Source organism: Lingula anatina, chromosome 2 (assembly GCF_051362555.1).
Source record: "Lingula anatina isolate TDL-2025a chromosome 2, LinAna3.0, whole genome shotgun sequence".
In the NCBI taxonomy this organism is placed as follows: domain Eukaryota; kingdom Metazoa; phylum Brachiopoda; class Lingulata; order Lingulida; family Lingulidae; genus Lingula; species Lingula anatina.
In genome coordinates this window covers 46501610-46526200 of record NC_141768.1, presented here as the reverse complement: position 1 = coordinate 46526200, position 24591 = coordinate 46501610, and the positions used below count along the sequence as shown (strand labels likewise).

Here is a 24591-nt window from a genome sequence, read left to right as displayed (position 1 = left end):
ACTATATGTTTAAGTTAAAAATATGTCAGTTAAATGCAAAAATAAACCATCCTGGCCCTGAAAGGGAGTCAACTGGTTTATAGATAAATGTATATCTGCTCTACTGAGAACTGTTCACTCCAAACACCCAAGATGGCTACAGCTGGTGCAAGCAGAGGTGATGAAGAAAGCCTTCGAGCCAAAATAACTGAACATTTTATCAGCTGCTCTTTATGCCTTGAAGAGTACAAAGAGCCGACATATCTACCTTGTGGGCATACATTTTGTAAAGGTTGTCTGCAGACTTATATTTCTGCTTTAACACCAGGGCTCCGTATCTCGAAAGGTTCGCTACGTTGCGCACGTGCGTTAGTGTCTCGATTCCATAACCGATTCTATTTCGAGATGCGGGGCCATGGAATCGAGACACTTACGCACGTGCAACGATCCTGGGAGTGATTCCTTTATGACAATAATTCACCTTAGTCCTCAATGCTAATAACAAATGGAGGGCCGTTTTTTTTTCAATGTCAGTGTTTACCTGATACAATACCGTTTTATCATAAACAGTTCTATCCATTGGTTGTGTCTCTATTTCTGATTTAACTGGTTTCTTGTCAAGAAAAGACTAACCCCACTTGAAAACAATCCGGGATTTAATTGCTCTGCAGGGACAGCCCGCGTAGGAGGCAAGAATCTATTTCCAAATGCTAGGCACGTTTTATTCTCGGATTGACTAGTCCACGGTTGTGAACGCAGCCTATAGCACATCTGGCATCGCTTGCAATATGACTGGGAGGCTTTTCAATTATCGGGGACAGAGCCAACACATTCCGTGCATCTCTTAATTATGCCATTAATCTTTTTAGTGATACAAACTACAAACACGAATTATTTGATATCCATTATTTCCAGAATCGTTTTTCCAAAACGAAACTCTTGACATTCCCCTCAGTGTCCTCGCAGACAAGGACCTCCCCCTCTTATTCCACGATTAGAAAGTGGGAAAGGTATAGGAATACCAATTTAAGCGAGGAAGGAATGATGACCCCGCTCATGAGATGTCCGTCCGTTAATGACTATCTGTCCTTGCATGTCGTTTAATCTGCCAAAGCTGTTTTTGTCTGATTGATGTCGCCCATTTGCTCTACTGAACTTTACATTAGTATCAGGTTTTAGTGTCATTTTCAATAACTACATCCATTTGGAATCGTTGATGACATTTAATCCTTAATTGCTGAATCATGTCAACAGTTCGACGTCATCATTGGAGACTGGTTATATTAAAGAACGGTATACCGATTTTGTTACTAAGAGTTGGGATCATTATTCCATTGAAAAATGATCTCTCCCAGCCGATTACCACGCAAGACTGACAGCAGCTCCGACCAGGAAACACCAGTGATAGAGAAATTTGCAGAACGTGTCAGCTGTCAAGCTTTGCAGGAAATAGTGAGCAGAGAATCGGGGTATATCAGGAGGTTGATATGGTTGGTGTGTTTTTTGGGCGGACTGATATTGATGGCGTTCCAGGTTTACGAACGCGTTACGTTTTATGCCGGGCATCCGGTGCGTTTTAACACCTACACCGTGACTCCGCTTTCCGTGATGTTCCCGGCGGTAACAATATGCAACTATAATGCCATTTCGAAAATGAGGGCAAGGGAACTGGATCTCCTGGAAGAGTTTGAGAGATATTTTCCTCTTAAAGTTGGCAGTGAAAATTTCACGGGTTTAGGTGACGATTGGTTCGACTGGGACTCTGTTCTAAATGTCTCGAAACCATTCGTTAAAGAGGTAAGTTTCTTATTTAATATATAGCTTTAGATGTTTAAATAGTATGGTTACCTTAATGTGTCTTCATATAACTTTCCTCTTGTCTTTCCAACTGTTGAAAATGAAAACAAGCGATTTCATCGTTTTATTGAATTACACATAAACTGTATACAGTGCCATTGTGACATCAATTCTTTAAAGAATTTCACCAATAAGGCATTTCAAAAAGGATTGATAATATGTTTGTCTGTTTCGCGTCATTGTTATTACAGTACACTCACCATACAACAGCAAGTTAATATTCAAAAATTCAAAATCGTCTCCCAAATTATAGACTTTTTCGGAAAAACCGTGCTCTTTCATAGTCGCACTAGGACGAACCCAAAAGAACCGCTCAATGAATTCACCACACTTTACGTAATGTAACAATAGCCTACCAAAGACCAGATAGTCAGTTAAACGCTACTGACACGCCAAATTTCACATTCCTCTATTCTCCTGTCCGATATAGAGTTTTAAAGACAACACACGTACGTGTTTAACCAAGACATAGGCCTACATTTCAAACTGACATACTCCGTATTAAATACCAAATGTATATAATACATTTATATTACAGTGTACATTTCGAGGGATAAGCTGCAGCATGAAAAATTTCACTCCTGTTTATACGGATATGGGGATCTGCTACACCTTTAATTCAGGTAAGGTTTGTTCCTTCTTTCTTCTCGATAATATTATGATATTGCATTGCCATCCTTTTTTAATAAAGAGATGTCTTTGCAACATTTATTCAATGAACACAGAGTTGTATAATCTTGTCTTTGCAACATTTATTCAATGAACACAGAGTTGTATAATCTTCCTCATTCTTATCATCATTTTGTTTTTGTTGTTGAAATAATAATAATAATAATAATAATAATAATATTTTATCATTATATGTCGTTATATTACAGGGTATAGCGGTCATAGGTTAACGAGCGACAGTAGTGGAAGACTCTTTGGCCTCCAGCTGACGTTAGACGTGGATCAGAGAAACTATTTCAGAGGATTTGCTGGCTATGGAGCAGGTTTCAAGGTAATACCATGTGCTTTAACACAGTTTAAGAGCATTTCATTCTTGATTTCGGAATTCCAAAGATAACTATCCCGTAAATAGTATTCGATTCCTCATAAACATCCCAACTATGAAAACGTATTTAGTTTAATGATTACAGAATTTAGTTGTCAACCGAAACCCGGAAGGTCATTCACCTGGATGATTTGCGAGAGGTTTGCCCACCGTTCACATATATTGTCTTAAACGAAAATGTAGGTTCTCTATTACATAGTTCCTATAAGATGTTAAAAAACGACTGGTCCTAATTAGTGAAACAGCTTACAAATAGATGTGTTTGATGGTTACGTTATATAGATTTTTATAATATTGATAATTTGCTAAGACTTTAATTCTTGGTAATATCTCATCACAAACGAACATAGACTGGTCAGGGATGTAATAAAGACAGTTAATTTCGTGAACCTTACAGGTGAGGATCCACGCCCGAGATCCACCGATGATGAGCAATATGGGGTTCTCAGTGGGCGCCGGAATGCATACTTTAGTTGGACTTAAGATGATCAATGTAAGGACGTGTGGCGAGTATAACACGGCATATTTCTCAGGCAGAGTTCTGAGAATCATTTTGAATCATATTGACGATATCCAAAATTTCATTCTATTAAAGTGCTTTCAGAATAATTGTATATAGCATCTTTATATTTAAAATAACCTAATCAAATACTTTTTCTTGTGCAAAGATGCTAGATTTTACAGTTACATTCAATCATTTTTCTCTTTTTGATTTAACCCTAAGAAACTGGCGCATGTTCAAACAAACACGTTATATGTCTCCAGCTCAGAAAACGTAGATCTGTTATTTCCCTAATTAAAAAACGTTTATCACTTAAAACAGTCCTTGTCTTTTCATATCTCAGGTCAGTAACCTTGACGTAACGCAGTGGGGCAGCTGTCGCAAGGACATAACACTGAAGTTCCACCCGGAGTACTCTCAGTCCGCATGCCGACGCGAATGCCTCTACGACTTCATGATAGAAAAGTGCCAGTGTGTCAAGTTCCTGAAGTTTGGAAAAATAAGACAATCTACGGGCCGTTTCTGTAACCCTAAAGAGTTGTTCTACTGCTACGGGCCGAATTATGACGTGTTCATCCAGAAAAAGGGGCAGTGCAAACATGTCTGCCCTGTGGCGTGTGAATCTATCAAGTATGAAGTGAGTCTGTCTCAAGTACCATTCGCAGATTATTATGCTGAAGAGATGATTAATGACTCCGGTTATAGAGATGTTATTGATTTCAAGAAAAACACTGCTCGGCTCGATATATTTTTCATGGAAATTTCATACGAGAGAAGAGAGCAGTACCAAGCATACAATGCGTTCACACTCGGGTGTGACATTGGAGGGGCGTTGGGACTCATCCTTGGAGCCAGCGTTCTCACGTTATTTGAAGTGGGTGATTTTATTATTCTCATGATTCTGAAAGGCAAAGGAAAGAAACTCTGCTAACGACAATCACAAAAGATAGCTTTTGTTTAATTATATTATAAATGAATACTTAATACTGTTCTCATCGAAAGAATGATTTTTCCCTTTAAAAGAGCAACCAATAGGCCCTTTTGATCCAACGCATAAGGAGATAAAAAGAGTATTTTCATCTTGCAAAATAAATTATTTCTGAAGTGCCCTGGAGCAAATGAGAGTCAGGAGGTTTCCAGAATATTCCTTTATCTGGCGTGGCTCAACTTTCCATAGATGGTTACCAAAGGGGTTTCGGCACTAACGTGAATTCTGCCTCAAATAACGAGACTACCACCGCATTTAATTACATTTCTGTATCTTCACATTGTTTTATCTCGAAGATATCTCATAATACATAGCGATTTGCCATCTCCACATATGTACAATATTTATGATTCTCATAAACTAATAAACGTGTTCAAAAAAACATCTCTTAGAAATGCTGTTAAAGAACATATAAATTCTATTTGTTTTTCAAGACAGCTTTGCTAATGAAAAGTGATCAATTGCACTGCATTTCTTTTTTAATTTAAGTAATATGCTATTTATACATCTGTGATTCCCATACATTTAAAGCTTCATAAACATTCTGATCTGTTGCTTTAACGCCGAAAAAATAGACATGAACCTACCATTTCTAGCAAGTCCCATTGCTGCTTATTGCTATTAGAAACTGTAGTCAACGCCAACAACGTCGTTGAATCAATCACAAATTTATCGACGTCATAAAAACTAATATTGTTACGTTTAAATTACACGTTTCGTTATGTAGAGCACATGTCAAAATCGTCCGTTACACAGTCACACAGTGAAGTCCTTGGTCACAAGAAGAATTTAACTGCCACTTGTGCACTTTTACCATATTGTCAGACCCGTGTGCAGATTCTTTCAATTATTTTTTTTTACGAAATATTTATGTACACTTGTACATAATGAATATTGCAAATGGTAAAGATGTTCTCTAAAATATAATTTATTATTTTTAATAATATATATAGTGTAGGCCCCTAAGGCAGGAGTGTACTAGCTGGTGTCTTGTCGCAGTTTCGAGCCCACATGGTAGGACTATCCCAGATCAGTAAGTGCATTGAGGTTAGTTGAAGTGATAGCAACACCAATTAATTTAATTATTCCTCTGATACTCCTGCAAAAGCTTCAAACATAACATCACAAAATCTCACTTAATGGCGTTTGAATAATCCCCAGAGCATGAATTGCACTAGGGATTGGAGCGCCCCTTGACAGTACAGTATAGTCATTTCATTGAAATCATCTTCTACATGCTACCAGATGTACCAAATAAGTATATTTTGAAAATTGTTTAAAAACAATTAAAGTGAAAATAATTTTATAGTGACTACGACAAGTTAGAGTTTTCAAAAGTTTATTCGCCGACCAATTTTTCATACAAATTCGAGAGTATTTATACCCCATTTCTCCGTAGCGATCACGCATTTACTTGTTTTCTGAACATTGTCTTTTGCCAGAATTTCCATTTTGATTTGTCATCCCAACATTCAATATTTCTTTCTTAGGCAACCACTAAGAGCCTTGTTTTAAATTAAAGATCTAAAATATTATTTGCATTACATAGTATTTGGATCGTACCGAAAACTCAGGTTGCATGTGTTATGCACGTGGCAGAAACTTACAATTTGATTCTGACAAATTAACCAATCAAATAAAACTGTGAAGGCCAAAGAGCATCCTCTTCAAATTAATCACGTTAATTGCGAAACACATTACTAAATAACTTCTGGGACAGAAGTTGCGTCATAAAAACTGATAAATATTAATAATATTGGTCAATTTGAGTTCGTCTAATTAAGATTGGGATCGATTTATTTCGAAGCTGTTTGGAGAATGTAAGATATTTAATGCCGATTTGCTCGGCGTTTCATTAATATTTAAATCAAATTCGTTCTCTTTAAATGACACCTATTTAAAATCAGGAGTTTCATGCTTCTGTCTGTTGAAGTGTGGCATTTCAGTAGTTACGCCATGTTACAGTAGGGATAAAACACGACTGTCCCCACGTTTTGCACTTATAATACTTTTCCAGAATTGAGAATATTTGACTTTTTGGCAAAATTACGAGGACGGTTAGACTGGTTGTCAGTCTATGCACGTCGTGTAATCTGCCAAAGTTGTTGCTAAACAGTATGAGTGATGTCGATAATTTGCTCAACTTTTCATTAGTGACAGACCATTTGTGCCATATGCGATCACCAAGTCCATTTAGAATTATTGATGATCTTCAGTCTCTAATTGCCAACAGTTCGACGTCACCAACGATGGCAGGTCATATTTAAGAACGGCATCTCGATTTTGTGACAGTTAGTTGGAAATATCACATTGAAAAATGATTTCGCCCTCTCCGTACCTGCGCAAAACTGACAATAGCTCTGTTCAAGCACCGCCAGCAATAGAGCAATTTGCAGATCGTGTTAACTGCCAAGCTCTGCAAGAAATAGTGAGCAAAGAATCGGGTTTTCTTCGGCGAATAATATGGCTGGCGTTTTTCTTAGGTGGTTTATTACTGATGGGATTCCAAATTTACGAACGTACAATTTTTTACTCCTCGCGACCTGTTCGTGTCAACACATACACTGTCATTCCGCGTTCCGTGAAATTTCCAGCAGTCACCCTATGCAACTATAACGCCATTTCGAAGTTTACAGCAAGAAACATGGGGCAACTGGAAGCGTTTGAGAGATATTTCCCACTTAGTCTTGGCGATCAAAATTTTGATGGTTTGAACAACAGCAGATTCGAATGGGACTCGGTTCTGAATAACACAGAAACATTTCTTCAAAAGGTAAACGTATATATCTTTAATGCCTTTATATACAAAGCATATATATTATATAAAAAACAAATGTGCACAACCGTTATATGAATGTTTACTTATAAAACAGCAGAAACTAAATTTGCCCATTAAATCTTTTTTACAAAGTTATCGAACACATGAGTAATCGCTTTTTCAATGTGGATTTTCCAATTCTCCAGTGTATATGGCGCGGAACAAAGTGCAGTATGGATAACTTCAGCCGTATCTATACGGATATGGGAGTCTGTTATTCTTTTAATCACGGTAAGGAGGGCTAATACATTCAACCAGCCATTTTTTGGTGATTTTGATCATTTGAAACGTACACTGTACACACTACACTTGATCTCATTTAATTACGCAAGTTGTAGGATTTACTTATTATTTTCACATGACAGTGGTCAATAACTTTTTTCAAGTTTGAAAAATTTTGCTAATTTTGTAGCTAAAGTGATAAAATGCCTACGACCGTAAAAGTGGCATAAAAATACCCAACAGTCAGATTCAATAATTAAATGCTTTAATTTAATAAAATTAAAGCATTTAATTCTATTAAATTAAAGCATTTAATTATTCAATGCTTTAATTTAATAGAATTAAGAGATAAGAAACGGTTGGAGAGCGACAGCAGCGGTAGTCTCTTCGGGCTCCAGTTGACGTTGGATGTCCAACAGGCCGACTATTTCAGGGGCTTTGCAGGAAAAGGAGCTGGTTTCAAGGTAATTGTACTTGAAATATATATTTCTTAATGGATTGATAGTTTTATTTGGTACAACCAGGCATGTGATCAACTTTGAGGCAAAACATTTGAAAAAAAAAAAAGAAAAAAAAACACTTGAAACAGTCGAAATTCCTCCTGTGAATACACATGAAATATATCCTTTCGTAAAATGAAAAGCTTGCAGCAAATTTTCAGCAAAATAAACAGTTTGCATTAAGGTATTTGCACGTTGTTGCAATAAAAAAATGTTTGCGAGTCTTCATATTCTTTCAAATTTAAAACAGTGCCTCATTTGCGTATTTGCAGCAACAGTTTGCAAGAATCCTAAAATGTTGCTAAGAGGTATGGTACTGCCCAAATGACTTAATAAGCTTCAGAGAACCCAGACACGTGGATGGGTCTTCCAAACCCATAAATGGGACCATTCAGAATGAGAAAAGCCGAGTGCTAGTTGGCCCACGGCCTAAATATGACACGGAAGAAAGACAGCTTAATCCTGTAATGGTCTCTCCGCCTCTTTCACGCCAAAGTGAAGGCAGATCCTGTATTCCTTTCAGGTGATGGTCCACGATCCTCGAGAACCGCCGTTGATCACTGATATGGGATTCTCAGTGGGCGCCGGAATGCATACTTTAGTTGGACTTAAGATGATCAACGTAGGTACTAGTGTAGTGTTAAATGCAACATTTTACCGAATCAGAGTTGGAAATCTAATTGCACACATGACTACAGAACAGCTTATTGTACACAAGCAGATTAAAACCAAATTTGTATTTTGCTGTAGTTAGTTCCTTGGACTAAGATATTAATTATAATTCTTAAAGTGCGTTTTTTAAATATTCAATTATTTTAAGATTCTGCCGAAGTCTTTCAAACGACTTTACGAATAGTATTAATATGATGAAAACAACACCATTCAACAAATAATTGGATAAATAATTAAATGAATGAATGAATAAATAAAGAGACAAAAAGGAATAAATGTAAATGCTGACAAATTGGCATTTATATTTAGTTTTGTGAATGAGAAAAACAAGTCAAACATTTATACTGGTATTGCCTTCATTTCCAGATTAGTAACCTCGACACGTCACAGTGGGGGAAGTGTAACAGGGACATTAAACTGAAACATCACGCCGTCTACTCTCAGTCTGCGTGCCGACTGGAATGCCTCTACGAGTACATGGAAAAGAAATGTCAGTGCGTTCGATTTTTAAAGTTTAAACATCATCAAGGACCCAGAGCACGTTTCTGTGACCCTGAACGGTTGTTCAACTGCTACACACCGAATTATAATTTGTTCATCCAGGAAAGGGGGCAGTGCAGCCATACATGTCCAGTAGCGTGTGAATCCATCAAGTACGAAGTCAGTTTGTCTCAAGCACCAATCGCGGATTACCACGCCTACAACAGCGCCACCGCAACAAATGAAACGAAAGTCGACAAGTATAAGAAAAACTTTGTTCAACTCGATATATTCTTCCAGGAAATTTCATACGAGAGAAGAGAGCAGTACCAAGCCTACAACGCGTTCACACTCGGGTGTGACATTGGAGGGGCGTTAGGACTCATCCTTGGAGCCAGCGTTCTCACGTTATTCGAAGTGGGGGATTTTATTATCCTCATGATTCTGAAAGGTAAATGGCGACGACAGACGCAGGTGACATCTGTGCCTGTACATAAAAAATAGTGCTCATGTTCAATTACTTCAGAGGCCAGACTTTGTCAATATGCGCGCAAACGTTGTCGACTGTTGATCTTGCAGTTGATTTGTGCAAATCGCAACACTTAGGGGGTCGGTGTTTTCCCCTATATTTCCGTCCATGCCTCTATATTAGCCCTGCCGTTGACAGTAAGACGATATCGACAATGTCTTGTTTAGGGATGAGACTGACGTTAAGCATATTTTATAAATATATTATCAGTATAGCATTAATAAACTTTTTTATAGTATAAAATCCTGATAAAACTTCCTTCTATTATTTTCTTTGAAGGCGTATTTTTTTGCAATCTTTATATTGTATCATTATATAATCGGTATAGTATTTACGAATAAACATTTTTATAGTTTAAAATCGGGACCTACATGCAACTACTTTTGGTTAATTTTTCATGCAAGCCATTAATCCCTCGCGTTCTTGTGCATATTCATAAAGTTAATAACTGTCATACAAACAATTACTATCGCGGCTGTTAAAAAATAAGGTCTGCACGTAAAATTATAAATGATTAGAAATTAAATATTTCAAATTGTGTTGTTCACTTTGTTCAGTTATGCACACCCAGTGTTTACAGAATATTTGATTCTCACATACATTCATTCTTAACAACGTTTTTTCTACTCTATTTATTTAGTGCATGCAATACAGAACAAATCGTTATTATAGGTCAGTCAACCTTATTAATTGGATTAACACGTCATGTTGACATTTGTATACTGTAATACGTGATGTAGCCTACATGTAGTGGGAGAAACAGCAAACTGGAACCACGTGTGTCACATATTTCAGAACAGCAGCAAAAGCATGTCGTTTAGGCACAGTTCTTCAGTTCTGTATCTTAAAGACTTACTATTTCTTACATAGCAGAATAGACAACCCCAGGTGTCCCTTCTATTCATTTGTAGAATTAATGTACTTGTTATCATTTGCAAGCTACAAATTTCATGAAATATTATTGATCACTGGAGTCACCATATATTAATTCAGTTCTACATAATGTTTAAATCCCCTTTTTTGGTAAATATCTAATTAATGTCTACAATCAAAGCATTTTCAAGTCTATTAAATCAGCCACAGACAAAGTTCAAAATGACGATTTCACAAATTACAACAGTGCACTCTCAGTTTATATGCATTAATAGTCAATTCTGTATGTGCGGAGTTAGGAAATCCAAAACCAATATCAGCCAATTCAGAGATTGGAGCAGACCAAAGCCACGCCCCTCTCGTAGAAGCTGTGATCTCTGCCAGAGCCCGTGTCCTGGGTGTCAAAGTCCAGGGTGAACAGCAGCTGAGCCCTGGTACTGTTCAGGTACACAGGCAGGGTCACTTTACCCTGGGGCTTCTTGCCACTCTCCATTCTGGAAACAAGGATGGTTTACATTATTATTTTTATTATTATTACTACTATTATTACATACATGAACTTAGGGCTTCATCTAGGATAAATCTGTAAGCTAAATCACAATATTGATACGTATCAACAATGAACTTAATAAAATAACCAGTAAGTTTGTCATGTGAGAGTATATTCAATAAAAAAACAATGAAATATAGTGGGAAAATCTTCAGTATGTTAAAATGTAACGAATGGTGGGTGCGTTATCCATCATATATCATAAAGTACACAAAGGCTTCTTCAAAATAAAATAAAATAAATGTCTTATCAGCTCACCTTCTCCAGCCCAGGGCAGTGAGGGGCAGGTCAGTGGATATGGTAGAGGACAGCTTCAGTTTGTTGTTCTCACACAGAGCTCCCTGTAGCTTCAGTCCCTTCACTCCAAAACTACAGTCATCCAGCTTCAGGTCCTGGCCTTTGTTGGACACTGACACCTGCACAGAAAGAAGATAAACCTTACAAAACCACATTCTTTAAACCTATAAAAAAAAGTTAAATGCTTAAGACGTCAACAGAAATATGTTCTATAAAATTAAAGGGTCATCAACATTACAACAAGGCAGCAAAGCTGTCAAATGTACAGACAAAAAGCAGGAAATAACTATGCACAAAATAGGCTACTGTCAATTCTGATGCAAAAGTACATTATGTTAAACTGCAAATTCAACATCAAATTTTAATTATGCTCAACAGGTAATACTAATGTAAGTAAAATGTGTAACAAACATAAGGCTTCAGGCCCATGGCATTTCAAGTTCACACTTTGAAAATGTATAACTTCCAGAAAAAGAAGCCAATTAGACTGCTTTTCCAACTCAGGCTGCATTTTAGTCCTGTATTTCTTTTTTGAACATTTGGCAATCATCACTAACATGGTTTTCCCATAATGGTCATTATGGCAGCAGCACCCAAAATTGTGTTTTCTTTTATTCTGATGCAATATTACATAATGGTTAACAGCATAATGACCGTCAATTTTTAATAATAAAATATACGTATCATGGATTTTCAGAAAATGTGACTAGCATGGGTCTTCAAGCCCATGGAACTTCAAAGTCACACCTTGAAAATGCCAATATGTGAAAAATTAAATTTTCATTAAAAAAAAAATGTTTAACTAGCAGAAAGAATTACCAAACAGACTGCATTGCCTACTGAAGCTGTATTTTAGTCCCATGTTTCTTTCCTGTAAGTTTGAGAACAGTAAGTGACATGATTTTACTTAAATGGTCATCATGGTAGCAGTGCCCAAAATATTTTTTTCCAAATTTTGATGCAATATTACATAATGTTTAACAGCATAATGACCATCAATTTTTAATAATAAAATATTAGTATCATGGATATTCAGAAAATGTGACTAGCAAAGGTCTTCAGGCCCATGGAACTTCAAAGTCACAACTTGAAAATGCCAAAATGTAAACAAGACAGCACTGTTCTGAAATGTTTTTTTTTTTCCATTTTTAACATTTTTTAACATAAAACAAAATTAACAGTTTACTGCCATTTTTATATGATCAACTAAGAAAATTGATGAGATGGGAAAAATATCAATAGAGCAGTGTTAAATGACCAATTTCTTCCATTCTGAGATTCTGAACATAGTGAATGATTGAATCTGACAAACTGCAATGATATGAGTTTATTTCCATTTTTGAAACTTTATTACACAATACACGATAACAAGTTTACCATCATTTTTACAAAATCAACTAACAATGTTGTAAAGATGCAGGAAATGTCAAACAAAAACTTTTACGTATCTTATTAGTTAAATAATGAGACTGTTAACATGCCTAAGAATTGAATCTGAGGAAATGTTTAAAAACAGCATAACTTATAAAATAATGGCCTGATTATGCTGATTTTCGAACTTGACCTGCATTTTAGTAAGATTAATTACTCCTGTGAGTTTCATGACAACAGGTCTATCGGTTTTCCTTGAAATGTGTTAACAGTGTTGCACATATGCTGAAAAGTGAAAAAAACAGCATAACTACTAAAATAGTGGCCCGATCATGCCGATTTTCGAACTTGATCTGCGTTTTAGAAAGATTAATTACTCCTGTGAGTTTCATGACAACAGGCCTATCGGTTTTCCTTGAAATGTGTTAACAGTGTTGCATATATGCTAAAAAGTGAAAACACAGCATAAATACTACAATAATTGCCCAAACATGCTGATTTTCGAACTTGACCTGCGTTTTATGAATATTCATCAGCTCTGTAAATATAAAGCCAAAAAGTAAAACTGTCTTCCACTTATCGTGTTAACGATGAAAGTGCACGGCGACGGCGACGGCGACATCGACGGCGACAGGGACGGCAACAGGGACGGCGACGGCGACGACAGACGCAGGTGATGGCAATATGTACAGACACATCTGTGTCTGTACATAAAAAGTACATCTACAGAAACACGCTTTCAAGTATATAATGAAATTATTGGAAGGGAATGGAATAGACACTGTAAAATATAAAGAAAAAGTGTAAACGTGTAGTGTAAGCAAACTACTGGCAGATTCAGGCATAAGCCACATTTCAGACAAACCGGCAGGTAGATTTTCTTCAAAGACCTGCCATTTTCCACAGTTCTCAACACACTTACCTGCAGGTAGAGCTCCTCCAGAGACAAGCTGCATTTACACTATTTTCTACACACTAACCTGCAGGTAGAGCTCCTTCAGAGACCAGCTATTTTCTACACACTATTTTCTACACACTTACCTGCAGGTAAAGCTCCTCCAGAGACCAGCTGTTGGCCTGGGCTACATACTGTCTGGTGGCTGTGATATAGGCCTCTGGTATAAACAACCCTCCTAACCACACAGTGAAGTTCTGGAATTAAATAAATATTAAAAACTAACAGGAAGAAACTTAGGAGTGTATCAGCAGATGGACACTGAACGAAACTCAAGCTATACAGAGGCAAAAGAAATAGTCCCCCAAAAGTTTTCTTTGATGTTCAAAGAACCTAAATTTCAATTTCTTTTTATTAGCCTAATTGTGATAAACAGTTCTTTAAACCAAAATTAAATTTCCTTTGGGGCAGTTTAATACCACATCCCCTTATAAATATCAGATTGAAATTTTAAAACGTAAAACCACAAAATGCATTCATATTTCCAAAATATTCAACTTTAGGGAGTTATAAGTCTAATTAAAGAAAAAATCCATCCACTACCTGCATTTCTGCCTTACAGAAAGTGGTAATTTCAAGTAAATGTCTAGAAAAAAAAGGCTAAAAAATCCCCATCTTACCTTCAGCTCCATGGCTCCTCCAGACTGTGAGGCAGCAGAGATGGCCTGGAGCTGTTTGATCCTCTCACTGAAGTCTGTGATCCACTCTATCACTGTCATACCACTGGGCACTGTGTAACGCTTCCATGATAATGGGATTATGCCTGGTGAATAGGATATTATTTTGATTTAACATAACTATGTACTGCCATAACGATTATGCATAATCTTAGTCCAACATGAGAGGAATAACCAATTTCAGTTTGAACTGGTATTACATTTTCCTTGTTAAAGAGTTACATCACCTATACTTTAAACTTTTTTTGAGTTGAACACAATGACAGCAAAAGGATCAACATTATTGCTAAATATTCAATAAATTGGTGTCATTTTATCATGAATTCAATGAAGAAAAGTTGAAATCAAATTGTTTTTTCACATACCCTTTGGCAGGTCACTCATCATTGATCTGTGATGATTGGTTGGTTTTTTCTGACCTTGGCAAATCAGCATAATGTCATCCATGTCACGGCGCATGTCTTGAAGAAGGCGTGCACCCGTGTTGACCTCGCGCTCAAAGAAGCGGAAGAGCGGGTCTTTGATGTTCTCTGCTGTTCTGCGCAAGATATTAAGTTTCTGAAAAATTGTATAAAATTTGTCACGCATTTGAAATTTACCTGGTTGGTTTCTCAAAGAAAATACAGAGTTGGGGTTCCAAAAGGAGAAAAAAAAAAGATAAAATAAAAAGCTTGTAAGATATTCCACCATAGCCCTCAGCAAGTTCTTTTGTTTATCTCAATGCATACCCCCCTTCCCCCAGAAAAGCCTGCAGTTTTATTTCAGAGCAAACTAACAATGTCCTCATACACTCTGGAAATCAGTTTCTCTCTCCTTGAACACGTTTCTCTCACCTTAGGAACCAGTTTGAACCAGTTGACCACAGAGTTGTGCAGTATTCTCATCCAGGCAGGTCTGCCGTCTGCTTCCTTCTTCTTCTTTTCCTCCACCCCTCCGTACGCCAACTCCTCATCATCTTCCAGGAGCTGCATCTTCAGCATCTTGTTCACAAGGTCAGAGCCTGAAAGCAAGTAATATCAGTAATTAATCAACTTTACAACACAGTTTTAGGAACATTCTTTCAGGATGACTAAGTGAATGATATCCAGTAACAATTAAAGGTCCAGATTTCAGAAATGAACACTGATACACTGAAATGAAACTGAAAGTCCAATTTTCAATATGGATTAGCACTAATCCCATAAAGAGTTTTGATGTTATATAATTAGGACACTACTGATAATATTTACCTTGGTTAGTGAGGAGGACAATCTCAGCATTGTTGGGCAGTCCCAGCCATGAGGGGGTCTGGAGCTCTGTCCTGTTATCTGACCACTGGACAAACTGCTCACGTCTGTAAGACAGATATACTAAGAGTTAAAGCATCATATGGATGTGTATATCATATATGTTAGTGCAATGACAAGGTTATTAAATATTGGTGAACTTCCTCCTGTTTTGTATTCTTTTTTTTTTAACGAAGATAATAAAATAATACAAATGAATTCAATTAGCAATGTGACAAAAGAAGGAACCAGATTTACAAATTCACAAATTTCACACTTCACATTACATCTCACTTTTATACAACAAACTCAATGAAAATATAATACTAAGTAAAAGAAAATATATACAACAATTAGTACTGACCTGATGCCATCAGGCATGGTGATAGCTTTGCCAGCCTCTGCTGCAGTTACCAGGGGGAAGTCCGCATCAAAACTCTTGGGTGTGAACAGCTTGTTCAGGAAGGAGTTGAGGAGGCGCTGGTCAAAGTCATTGTCAATCTTGCCGCCATAGATACACTGGGACAGAAGGATCCTTAGGGCGTCCCATGGGATCTTCTCTGGGGGAAGGTTACTGCGGCCCTACAGTTACAGAGAATCATGAATATGAGACACAGTGTACAGTGCTGATTTTTATACACATGCTTTATGACTGCTTCAGAGGTGCATCTGTCTACAATAGAGCTTCTTTATATTGATGGCATATATTATATCAAAAGTTTATATGCACATAACAGAAATTATAATCATAACATTGAACATTGAAAAATATATACTTTTCAAATCAGCTGCGCCTCAGTAATACTTGTCAGGAAATCTCAGAGGCAGAGACCACAGAGTGTAATTTTGTCATTGCTTTTAACATAAGAAACATACTTGTGTTTTGTTTGGATATGCATATTTACAAAGATTCTTTTACCTAATTTATGATTTTTAATGTCTCACAGACAGTGGACAACTGGTCTTGTGCCTAGTACTTACCATTGCCACCATGTCCACCCAGGTATCAATGGTGTCACAGCCACACCTCAGGTCAGACTCGTTAAACTCATACTTCTTGGACCATCCCAGGGGGACGTAGGTCAGCCTCTCCTGGACTATAGCATGGAACCAGGCCAGGAGGAAGTACAGACGAGCTCTCTCACTGGGAGCCTGGTGAAAATGGTGTAAAATATTATGATGATTTTTTAAATAGATATATTTTTTTACAGTAACAGAATTTTCATTGATCAGAGTAAAAGACTGACAAATATATTATCCTGATAATGAAAATTAATCTTAAAATCAACTTTAAATAAAAGTGATGTCTTACATTTTCTACAATATTTGATTCATATAAAATACTTCAATTGCTTTTAAGGAAGAAGGGATTACAGGGATTTTTTTGTTCCAGAGTAAATGATTACTATCACTAAAATGTTAGTAAATACAATTCCTTGGAAACATGAACAACCTTATTGATAAAGAGATCATAGGTACTTTTTCCACTATGCTTTGATGTAAAAGTTTTGTTTTCTACATTGCCCTACCTTGCCCATGCGCACTGAGGGTACAGTACTGAAGGTCCTCAATAAGTTGGCTCTCACTCCTGGAGGTGGCTCAAACACAAAGATACGCCCAGCACGCAGCAGGTTCACTGGTAGCTGAAAATATTAAGCCCTCAAGTCAGAGCCTGATATATATACAAAAAAATAACAGAGATTAAATGAATATTTAAACCAAATAAGGCCCTGAGAACTGTCATTTGGACTGCCACTGGCCTCAAAAGATGGGCTATATTTTCAAAGATGAAATTTCTGGAAAATGAAAGGTTGGTTTACCATTGGTTCGTAAATCTGAGACCAAACACAGAATTTGAACTCCCTGTGCCCCAAATCCAGGGAAAACCCCTAATCACAACTATACATGCTCAGCATCACCTTCACCAGTGTAAAATACCTTAGGATTGATCTCCATGGTGAGGAACAGTCTGAAGTTGGGGTGTGGCTGTAGGCTGTGAAGTTTCTTCTCCAGCTGTACCAGCCATCCTGGAGCCAGGTGGACATTCTTCAACATCACCCACTTGCCTGCCCTGGATGCTGAGTTGATCACCTTGGCCGCCTCATCAAAACCTTCAGCAGAGCCTGACACGAGGATACAAATGTGTAAATGATGGATTTTTACTTCACATTACTAATTACCTTAAAATTTGAATTATAGTTTATCTCACATAAATTTTGTGGAGTGGATTTTTTTCTTTGATATTCACTGAAATTTTCATGTAACTTGGACAAATTAACCAGTTCTAAATAGTCTTACTGTAATCTAAACCACACGTTTGGCGAAGTCTGGCAATTTCAATAATTAAGGTGATCAAAATTTAAGAGAAAAGTAATAGTTTTACTCCTCCACTCATGCTTCACAATTTCAAATTGTTGACTTATCTACCTATGGCAATAGAAGAGACTGGTTTGTTGAGTTCAGCGGCCAGGTCGTCCACTCTACCACTGGCATCATAGCCTGGTACTGAGCACAGCAGGATAGGGGTGTTAGCACGGATCTGGGGGAGAAGATGATGGTACAATAAAGATGGTATATAAGAAAGAAAATCTAAAACTTCATGTAGCAAACTTGTGCATGGAACAACAAATGAACATTGAGGAACAATAACACCACTACTAAATTAAAAACCACTTTTTGGAAATTTTAATTACAAATTAATTTCAATTTAACTAAATTTAAAAAAAATAATAATTAAATAAAAATGTATTTTAATTTTTTTTTTTTCAGAATAAAAATTATGGTCCAAAAATAAAAATATCTTTAATATTTTGGAAAAAAAATTTAGATCAAAAAATCAAAAATTTTTACACCATCAAGGAAAAAATTTAGTGTTTATACATTCAAACAACCCATCAATAAGAATTCTAGAAGCAAGAGAAATCCTCTCACCTCGTTCTCCACAATGGCAGCCAGGTTGACCTCCTGTTCTATATCATGGAAGAACATATTCCCCATCACCGTGACAACAAAGGTGTGCCCCATGGCCAGCAGACGGTCAGGTCGGAAGGTCTGGATGACCAACATCTGGTACAGGGCATTGCCTATACTACCTACAAAATACAGAGAATGGGATTTAAAATATAAAAATTAAATCATACAATTTCCAAAAATAATGCAACTATCCAATTTACCTTTGCACAATTAAAACTGAATAGCATTATTTAAAGTTGATAAAATCATTCACTCGTCACGAAATTCAAAAACTAATATGCAGTATTTGTTGGTACTTGAATTTTTCCTATAGGCATTTGTTACAAGTGCTTTTCATGGTATATACCTTACAGACATATGTTTCATGAAAATATCTATTACAAGCATGTGTTTCATGAATTACTTGGTTTCTGTCTATTATGTATCTGTTAGAGACATGGATTTCATGAAATGTTTATGACCACTTACTGAGTGGAGTTCCTTCATCCCATATTACTGGGACATCATGTTCTGGAGAGACTGTCTTCAACCAGGCAAAGAAATCCTGAGAAAAAACAATACATCGAGTAATTAAATATTTCAAACTTTCAATTAAAATTTAAGAATATGGTTATAAACATTGCTGACTTCGATTACATTATCAGGAATCATCATGCCCTTGAAATAAAAGAACATTTTAAAATCATTACTTTTCCCTATGGAAATTTATTCCACATTTCCCCCCCTCTCCTGTTTCTCTGCATTACTAGTAATCCAAAAACGTGTCTTATTGCCCAAGAAGAGGTCAACTTCATGCCACTAACCGGGTTCTTGTTGACCTTAGCCATGATCCCCCTGAAGGCGGGTAGTTTGGCCAGCCTGACCATGGCCTGCACAGTCTCCGGCTGCAGTCCCTCCACACTGGGAAGCCCCTCTGTCATCAGACCCTCCTTGCCACGCATGAAGTGGAGGAACTCTGCCTCATAGGATGGCTCACTGGTAAACAGACATATGTAGACATTTCAAAAGTATTGTAACCAATATGAGAACATGATAGTATTAAGACTAAGCACTGTCCTTTTCAAAGCCTCTGCTAATGCCCATATTTTGCCGTGTCTATACATTACAGAGCACATAATTTGTTCCTTATCACAAAAACTAACTGACAGAACATAAACAGACCAAATCAACATTCATGACAGCCTTGAAGCATGTTATTTTGATAAGTGCATCCTACCTGGGCAGTTGTTTGAGGTGGATTCTTGCCAAAAGGAGGCCACTGACCAGTTGATCGTGATGCAACATACCCCGGGCCACACGGTTGAAGGTGACCTACAGATATAAAATGATTTATTTACTAATAAAGTCTACGATTGACAAGTATTCTCTTAACATTTGATCTATTTGTATTATTATCATATTTATCAATGACTACAAACACATCTATGTTCATCTATACATATTTCTATTTTTTTGTCATTTTAGCTGATTATTGAATTCAATTGTGAGCAGTAATTTACAATAAATAATAATCATATTTATTTAGAGTCTAATATCAAATCATGTTTAGGAGACTTTACAATACAAAATTAATATAAAATATAAAAGGCTAGGGAAAGAAACTTTGATTAAAATAAACTGATATAAATAATGTAAAATTAAGTGTTACTTTATCAAGTCCTTTAAGAAAAATTAAAAATTCTAGTCCTATAACTCAGTAGTTACCTGGAAGAGGTCATTGGTGATGACCTCCAGTCTCTTGGTGTAGTCCTTGACACTGTCCAGTTTGGAGTTGTCATGGAGCACAGCACTGAAGATGTCCAGGAAGAAGTGCAGAGAGAACTGGTACAGGTAGTGAACCTAGGAGAACAAATAGGAGGGATTGGTACAGATCTACATTGGGGCATATGTATATTATGATTACAATATCTGGTTCTGGCAATTTGAGGGAATCAGAATGTTTTTTATCCCTCAAGAAATCTAAAATTCCTACGATATGTAATCATAAGTATTTTTTACCGATGGAAGCTCAATGTCTGACCAATACGCCTAATACACAACAGGTAAAAGACTTGCAGCATATGATAGTGTTTTTGCACTCTTAATATTGTTATCATGAAAAGACTTATTCTGCCTTACCTGGTTCAGAGATTCCAGAGTGAAGTAGATGCTACTGCAGGACTGTGCCAGTGGTACATACTGCTGAGAGACGGTCTCAACTTCTGCCATGACAACATCCGTCTCCTCCGCCTTCTTCTGTACCTCAGCGGCCTCGTTCTTCAAGGTCTCCAGATGACTGATGATGCTGTCATCATCCAGGATCCTGCCTTTCACATCATTCAGGGCTTGCAGTAAGGACTTCTCCAGGTGGCGCAGACGTAGGGCGAACTCACCTGAAATATATATTAACAAATATATGTCTGACATCAAGTATATCAACATGTGAGTATGCACAAATATACATAATTTACTATTGAGTATACTGTAAATGTCAAAGATAGTAATACATCACTAGAATTTTTTTTCTACGCAATTAATTCTTTACTTTACTGAAATGAACTTAAACAAACAAAAGCCATATAAAATCTTGGGCATTAAAGCTCAATGGGTTCATTTGACATGCTTGGTAAACTCAAACTGAACAAGTTAATCTGACAAACTCCATGACCTCACCTTGAAGTTTCAACAGATCAGATCTCTTGGCGTCAATGTCTGGTCTCTCAGCCTTCAGCACCTGGTTCAAACACTGGCTCTGGAGACTGCTACGGGTCACTGTGAAGTTCACAAAGGTCACACGGGAACAGATATCTGGGGGAAACTCCACCTGAATTAATAATAATGTTAATAATTAAAATACTATAAATAATGACAGTGCTTATTCAATCAATTAATATAAATTAACCAATTTACATATAAACCAATTTCTATAAAAGGGAGACAGAGAGGGGCTCTTGATTTAAAACACTTGGGTTTTGGATGACTACAGACTTAGACTTTTAATTTTCAGCAAAAGTCATCTTTTCAAGAACATATCTTGTGTTTATTGCATATCTTCTAAGTCAGGAATAAGTCTGAGTTAAACAAAATTATCACCCTGAATTTGAAAATTAATGATGACATGAAAAATGGCCCCAAGAAGAAAGACAATGATTATAAAATAAGAGTAATATCTTTCCTAAACTTACCGTGGGATCCCTGGTGGAGAGGAAGATGGTGAATGAGGGAGACAGATCAATGTCCTGGTCTCCAAGGGTGATCAGAATTCTGCCCCCAGTGCGGCGCAGCTCTCTGTTCAATACAGGGTTCAGGATAGGGTCATAGTTCTCCACATCCTGAAACAGAAATTAGGACAGTAAATATTTCATTACTCTTCTAAATTCTGCACTTAATGTAAACATAATACAAAAACTAAGTAACAAAAATGACTACAACCATAAGAATTCACCTGAAGAAAAAGACAACTGAAAAAACTATCCCCGATTATGAAAATAAAAATAAATATATGAAATAAATAAATAAATAAAATAAAAATAAAATAAAGAAAATTTGTTATTACTGTACCTGTACAAGAAGTGGATTTCCAAATCTCAATGCACTTTCCAGGTTCTTACGGAAGGCATCATCCAAGAAACTGTAAAAATAAATAATCTTACTTACATTATAATGCCACAATAACCATATAAAAATTGAAATTGGGAGGGAGGGAAAAGTATTCGACCCAACAGTCTCATTTAAACTGATTATATGATGAATAATAAAAATGTCAAAGTCTTAAGACAGTAGTTTACTAGAAAAATCAATACAAATACTGCTTTTAACAAACTCTTTAGAAAATAGCTTAAGGTAAATATTCTTTGTGAGTCATAAGTAAAAGCCACTACATTGAACAAACCACATATTTAGATCTGATAACAACTTCCCCTTCAAAGATTCAATACACAGCCTACTTTTCACACACCTTTCAAGAAAACACCTCACCTTGTCTTAGTGATCTTCTTCTCCTTGTACTCATTCATGATGAACTCCGTGGCCTGGCCAGACGGGTCGATAATCAGGGGGTAGCGGTTAAAGCGGCCCAACATGATGGCGTTCTCTACACACAGGTCGTCTGCTGGGAGGGCGTTAGCTTGCCAGCGCAGACGTTCATCTGCAGATGACAGGTACTGAAAAGTACAGAAGTAATTTTTAGAGAAAAAGAGAGAAAGATACAAACACAAACATACATGTTGCTTCTGTCTTCTTTAACCTCCATACAAAGAATGACATTTGCGCAACAATAAAAATCTGTGAACTGGCATGCCATCTTTACTGCTGATGATGAGCATTAGATTACTAAACTTTTCTTTTGAAAACAAGAAAAAAATCTTTTTGTTATACCTTATTGGTCATTTCAATTCCAGCATAAAGACTGATTTGTATCTACAGATGTTAAATTAAGATTTTTAAGTACTAAAACACAGACATTTGATATCAAAAACAGTTGGAACCAACTTTCCTACCTCCACTCTGGCGAGATCCTGCCTGAACTGCACATGTGCCTGCTGCAGGTGGTGACACCAAGTGGTGAACAGGTTGTGACGCATCTGCTGGTCAAAGTAACCTGGAAGAAAACAGAGATTGCTGACCATTACTAGGTTGATTTTGATGGAGTACTTCAATATATTTGTAAACCACAACTTTTAATTCCTATGATTCTGTAAACAGAACACCACACTTATTCTCTGGCATCATATAAAACCTATTCCAAGAGCTAAGAATTACCATATAAATATGGATATTAGATAGAAGTAAATGAGGAAAAAATCAATAAAAAAATAATAATAAATAGAAATTAAAATCTTACAAAATAGATAAATGAATAAATATGTATTTTATTGGTGCTACCAAACAAACAGTCTTTATACAAGAGAATTGGTCATTTACCAGCATAAGCCAGGAAAGCCGCAGACAGTAACACATCCCCAATGATGGTGGACATCTGCGCCTTGAAGCCCTCGCTGCCTTGTTCCCAGCGCTCACGTTCACTGGTCAGACTTTTCAGTAAGGCAACACTACGCTCCACCTGTCGGGAAAGAACAGATAGTCACAATTAATTTATTGCTTCTATACTTGACTTGTCATTATACTGAAAGGATGTTACAGATGCAAGAATCACAGCAAATGAAAAGTAAGATACAAACCATCAATATTTTATCTTTTCTTATTAACCCCACAAATAAATATTAAAACAGGCATTCCAAAAAAAATATTTCTCAAACAAAATTTCATCAAATGCAAAAAAGAATTTAAAGCATAAAGACTGAATTCCATTTACTATATGCATTAACAGCCATTACTACTACCACTGATATATAATTAAATCTTTGTGATCTGGGTGATAGCCTTTAAATACTGAAATAAATATATATCTTATACTAATGTCTCTTTACCTTGGTCTCCACAGCTGCTAAGTCTGCCTTGATGGCCTGTGCCTGACTGATAAGCACAGCATACTCCTCCTTGTACTTGGCAATACTCTTTTCCAGGTTGCTGATCAACTTGTTCACCTCATTGTTCTTGTGCTTGTTGATGTCAGCCTCGTCTTCCAGGGCCTTCAGCTCATTTCTTAGCGGCTCCACGCGCTTGATCATGTCAGCATAGTTTATCTAAAAATATTTGATAAAATGAAAATTATAAATTAGCATAAAATCACTGCGTTAACATGATATCTTATAATGCAGTATGAAGGTTGTAAGATATATGTAATGGGTGGATCTGTTTAAAGCACTGCCCACAACAAAACACACTCTTGATAATTTAAAAACAATTGTTTGGCGAGTAATCTGCACTCTGTGTATACAGGTAAATACACATCTAGAGATCCGTGTTATGTGATCCTGGCGACAAACACTTTGCTTGGTTTTTGGTTAAACATTTTTTTTCAAAGTGAAATGCCAGTACTTTCAGTGTGTAGGTCAAGTAATACACTGCCACCTTCTGTCAATAAATGTCTTGAACACCTCTCGCTGATGCTGGAGACATTCTGGCATATATCGCTCGGACTGCAGAGT

At 36.6% G+C, this 24591-nt stretch overlaps 3 protein-coding genes across 5 annotated transcripts in view; 2 read left to right on the top strand and 1 right to left on the bottom strand.

The window, feature by feature from the left end:
* Positions 1-609: 609 nt before the first annotated feature.
* Positions 610-5106, top strand: LOC106154513 (acid-sensing ion channel 1-like). Its single transcript, XM_013528876.2, has 5 exons — positions 610-1776; positions 2375-2459; positions 2715-2836; positions 3288-3383; positions 3736-5106. The coding sequence occupies exons 1-5, from the start codon at positions 1321-1323 to the stop codon at positions 4321-4323; spliced, it is 1347 nt and encodes a 448-aa protein (XP_013384330.2). The 5' UTR covers positions 610-1320; the 3' UTR covers positions 4324-5106.
* Positions 5107-6677: 1571 nt separating this feature from the next.
* On the top strand, positions 6678-10018 carry LOC106154516 (acid-sensing ion channel 1-like). The gene is made up of 5 exons (XM_013528878.2): positions 6678-7153; positions 7345-7429; positions 7760-7884; positions 8444-8542; positions 8959-10018. Exons 1-5 carry the CDS (start codon positions 6698-6700, stop codon positions 9574-9576), a joined length of 1383 nt encoding a protein of 460 aa, XP_013384332.2. The 5' UTR covers positions 6678-6697; the 3' UTR covers positions 9577-10018.
* A 188-nt stretch (positions 10019-10206) lies between these two features.
* The window catches only part of LOC106154519 (cytoplasmic dynein 1 heavy chain 1), a 47909-nt gene continuing 33524 nt past the window's right edge, over positions 10207-24591 (bottom strand). For 2 of the 3 annotated variants that reach the window (XM_087003348.1, XM_087003349.1), the window contains exons 62-86: positions 23971-24186; positions 23465-23603; positions 23041-23141; positions 22520-22704; positions 22103-22172; positions 21727-21873; positions 21215-21365; positions 20681-20934; positions 20267-20401; positions 19779-19873; positions 19366-19537; positions 19031-19106; positions 18521-18681; positions 18017-18128; positions 17528-17712; positions 17119-17232; positions 16571-16741; positions 15954-16171; positions 15554-15657; positions 15158-15324; positions 14690-14882; positions 14268-14410; positions 13734-13844; positions 11283-11440; positions 10208-10968 (exon numbers count right to left, since the gene is read on the bottom strand). In XM_087003348.1, the coding sequence (XP_086859474.1) occupies positions 10800-10968; positions 11283-11440; positions 13734-13844; positions 14268-14410; positions 14690-14882; positions 15158-15324; positions 15554-15657; positions 15954-16171; positions 16571-16741; positions 17119-17232; positions 17528-17712; positions 18017-18128; positions 18521-18681; positions 19031-19106; positions 19366-19537; positions 19779-19873; positions 20267-20401; positions 20681-20934; positions 21215-21365; positions 21727-21873; positions 22103-22172; positions 22520-22704; positions 23041-23141; positions 23465-23603; positions 23971-24186 (3747 nt within the window). In that variant the 3' untranslated portion in view covers positions 10208-10799. Of the gene's footprint in view, positions 10969-11282; positions 11441-13733; positions 13845-14267; positions 14411-14689; positions 14883-15157; positions 15325-15553; positions 15658-15953; positions 16172-16570; positions 16742-17118; positions 17233-17527; positions 17713-18016; positions 18129-18520; positions 18682-19030; positions 19107-19365; positions 19538-19778; positions 19874-20266; positions 20402-20680; positions 20935-21214; positions 21366-21726; positions 21874-22102; positions 22173-22519; positions 22705-23040; positions 23142-23464; positions 23604-23970; positions 24187-24591 lie in introns of all 3 variants that reach the window. The other variant, XM_087003350.1, reaches the window with a different exon arrangement.

Bases quoted from the DNA above. Each gene is read 5' to 3' on its own strand.
- LOC106154516 (XM_013528878.2), top strand. From the start codon at position 6,698: ATGATTTCGCCCTCTCCGTACCTGCGCAAAACTGACAATAGCTCTGTT. The intron at 7,154-7,344 runs GTAAACGTATAT...CCAATTCTCCAG, and splicing joins CAGAAACATTTCTTCAAAAG to TGTATATGGCGCGGAACAAA. The intron at 8,543-8,958 runs GTAGGTACTAGT...CTTCATTTCCAG, and splicing joins TTGGACTTAAGATGATCAAC to ATTAGTAACCTCGACACGTC.
- LOC106154513 (XM_013528876.2), top strand. From the start codon at position 1,321: ATGATCTCTCCCAGCCGATTACCACGCAAGACTGACAGCAGCTCCGAC. The intron at 2,460-2,714 runs GTAAGGTTTGTT...GTTATATTACAG, and splicing joins CTGCTACACCTTTAATTCAG to GGTATAGCGGTCATAGGTTA. The intron at 3,384-3,735 runs GTAAGGACGTGT...TTCATATCTCAG, and splicing joins TTGGACTTAAGATGATCAAT to GTCAGTAACCTTGACGTAAC.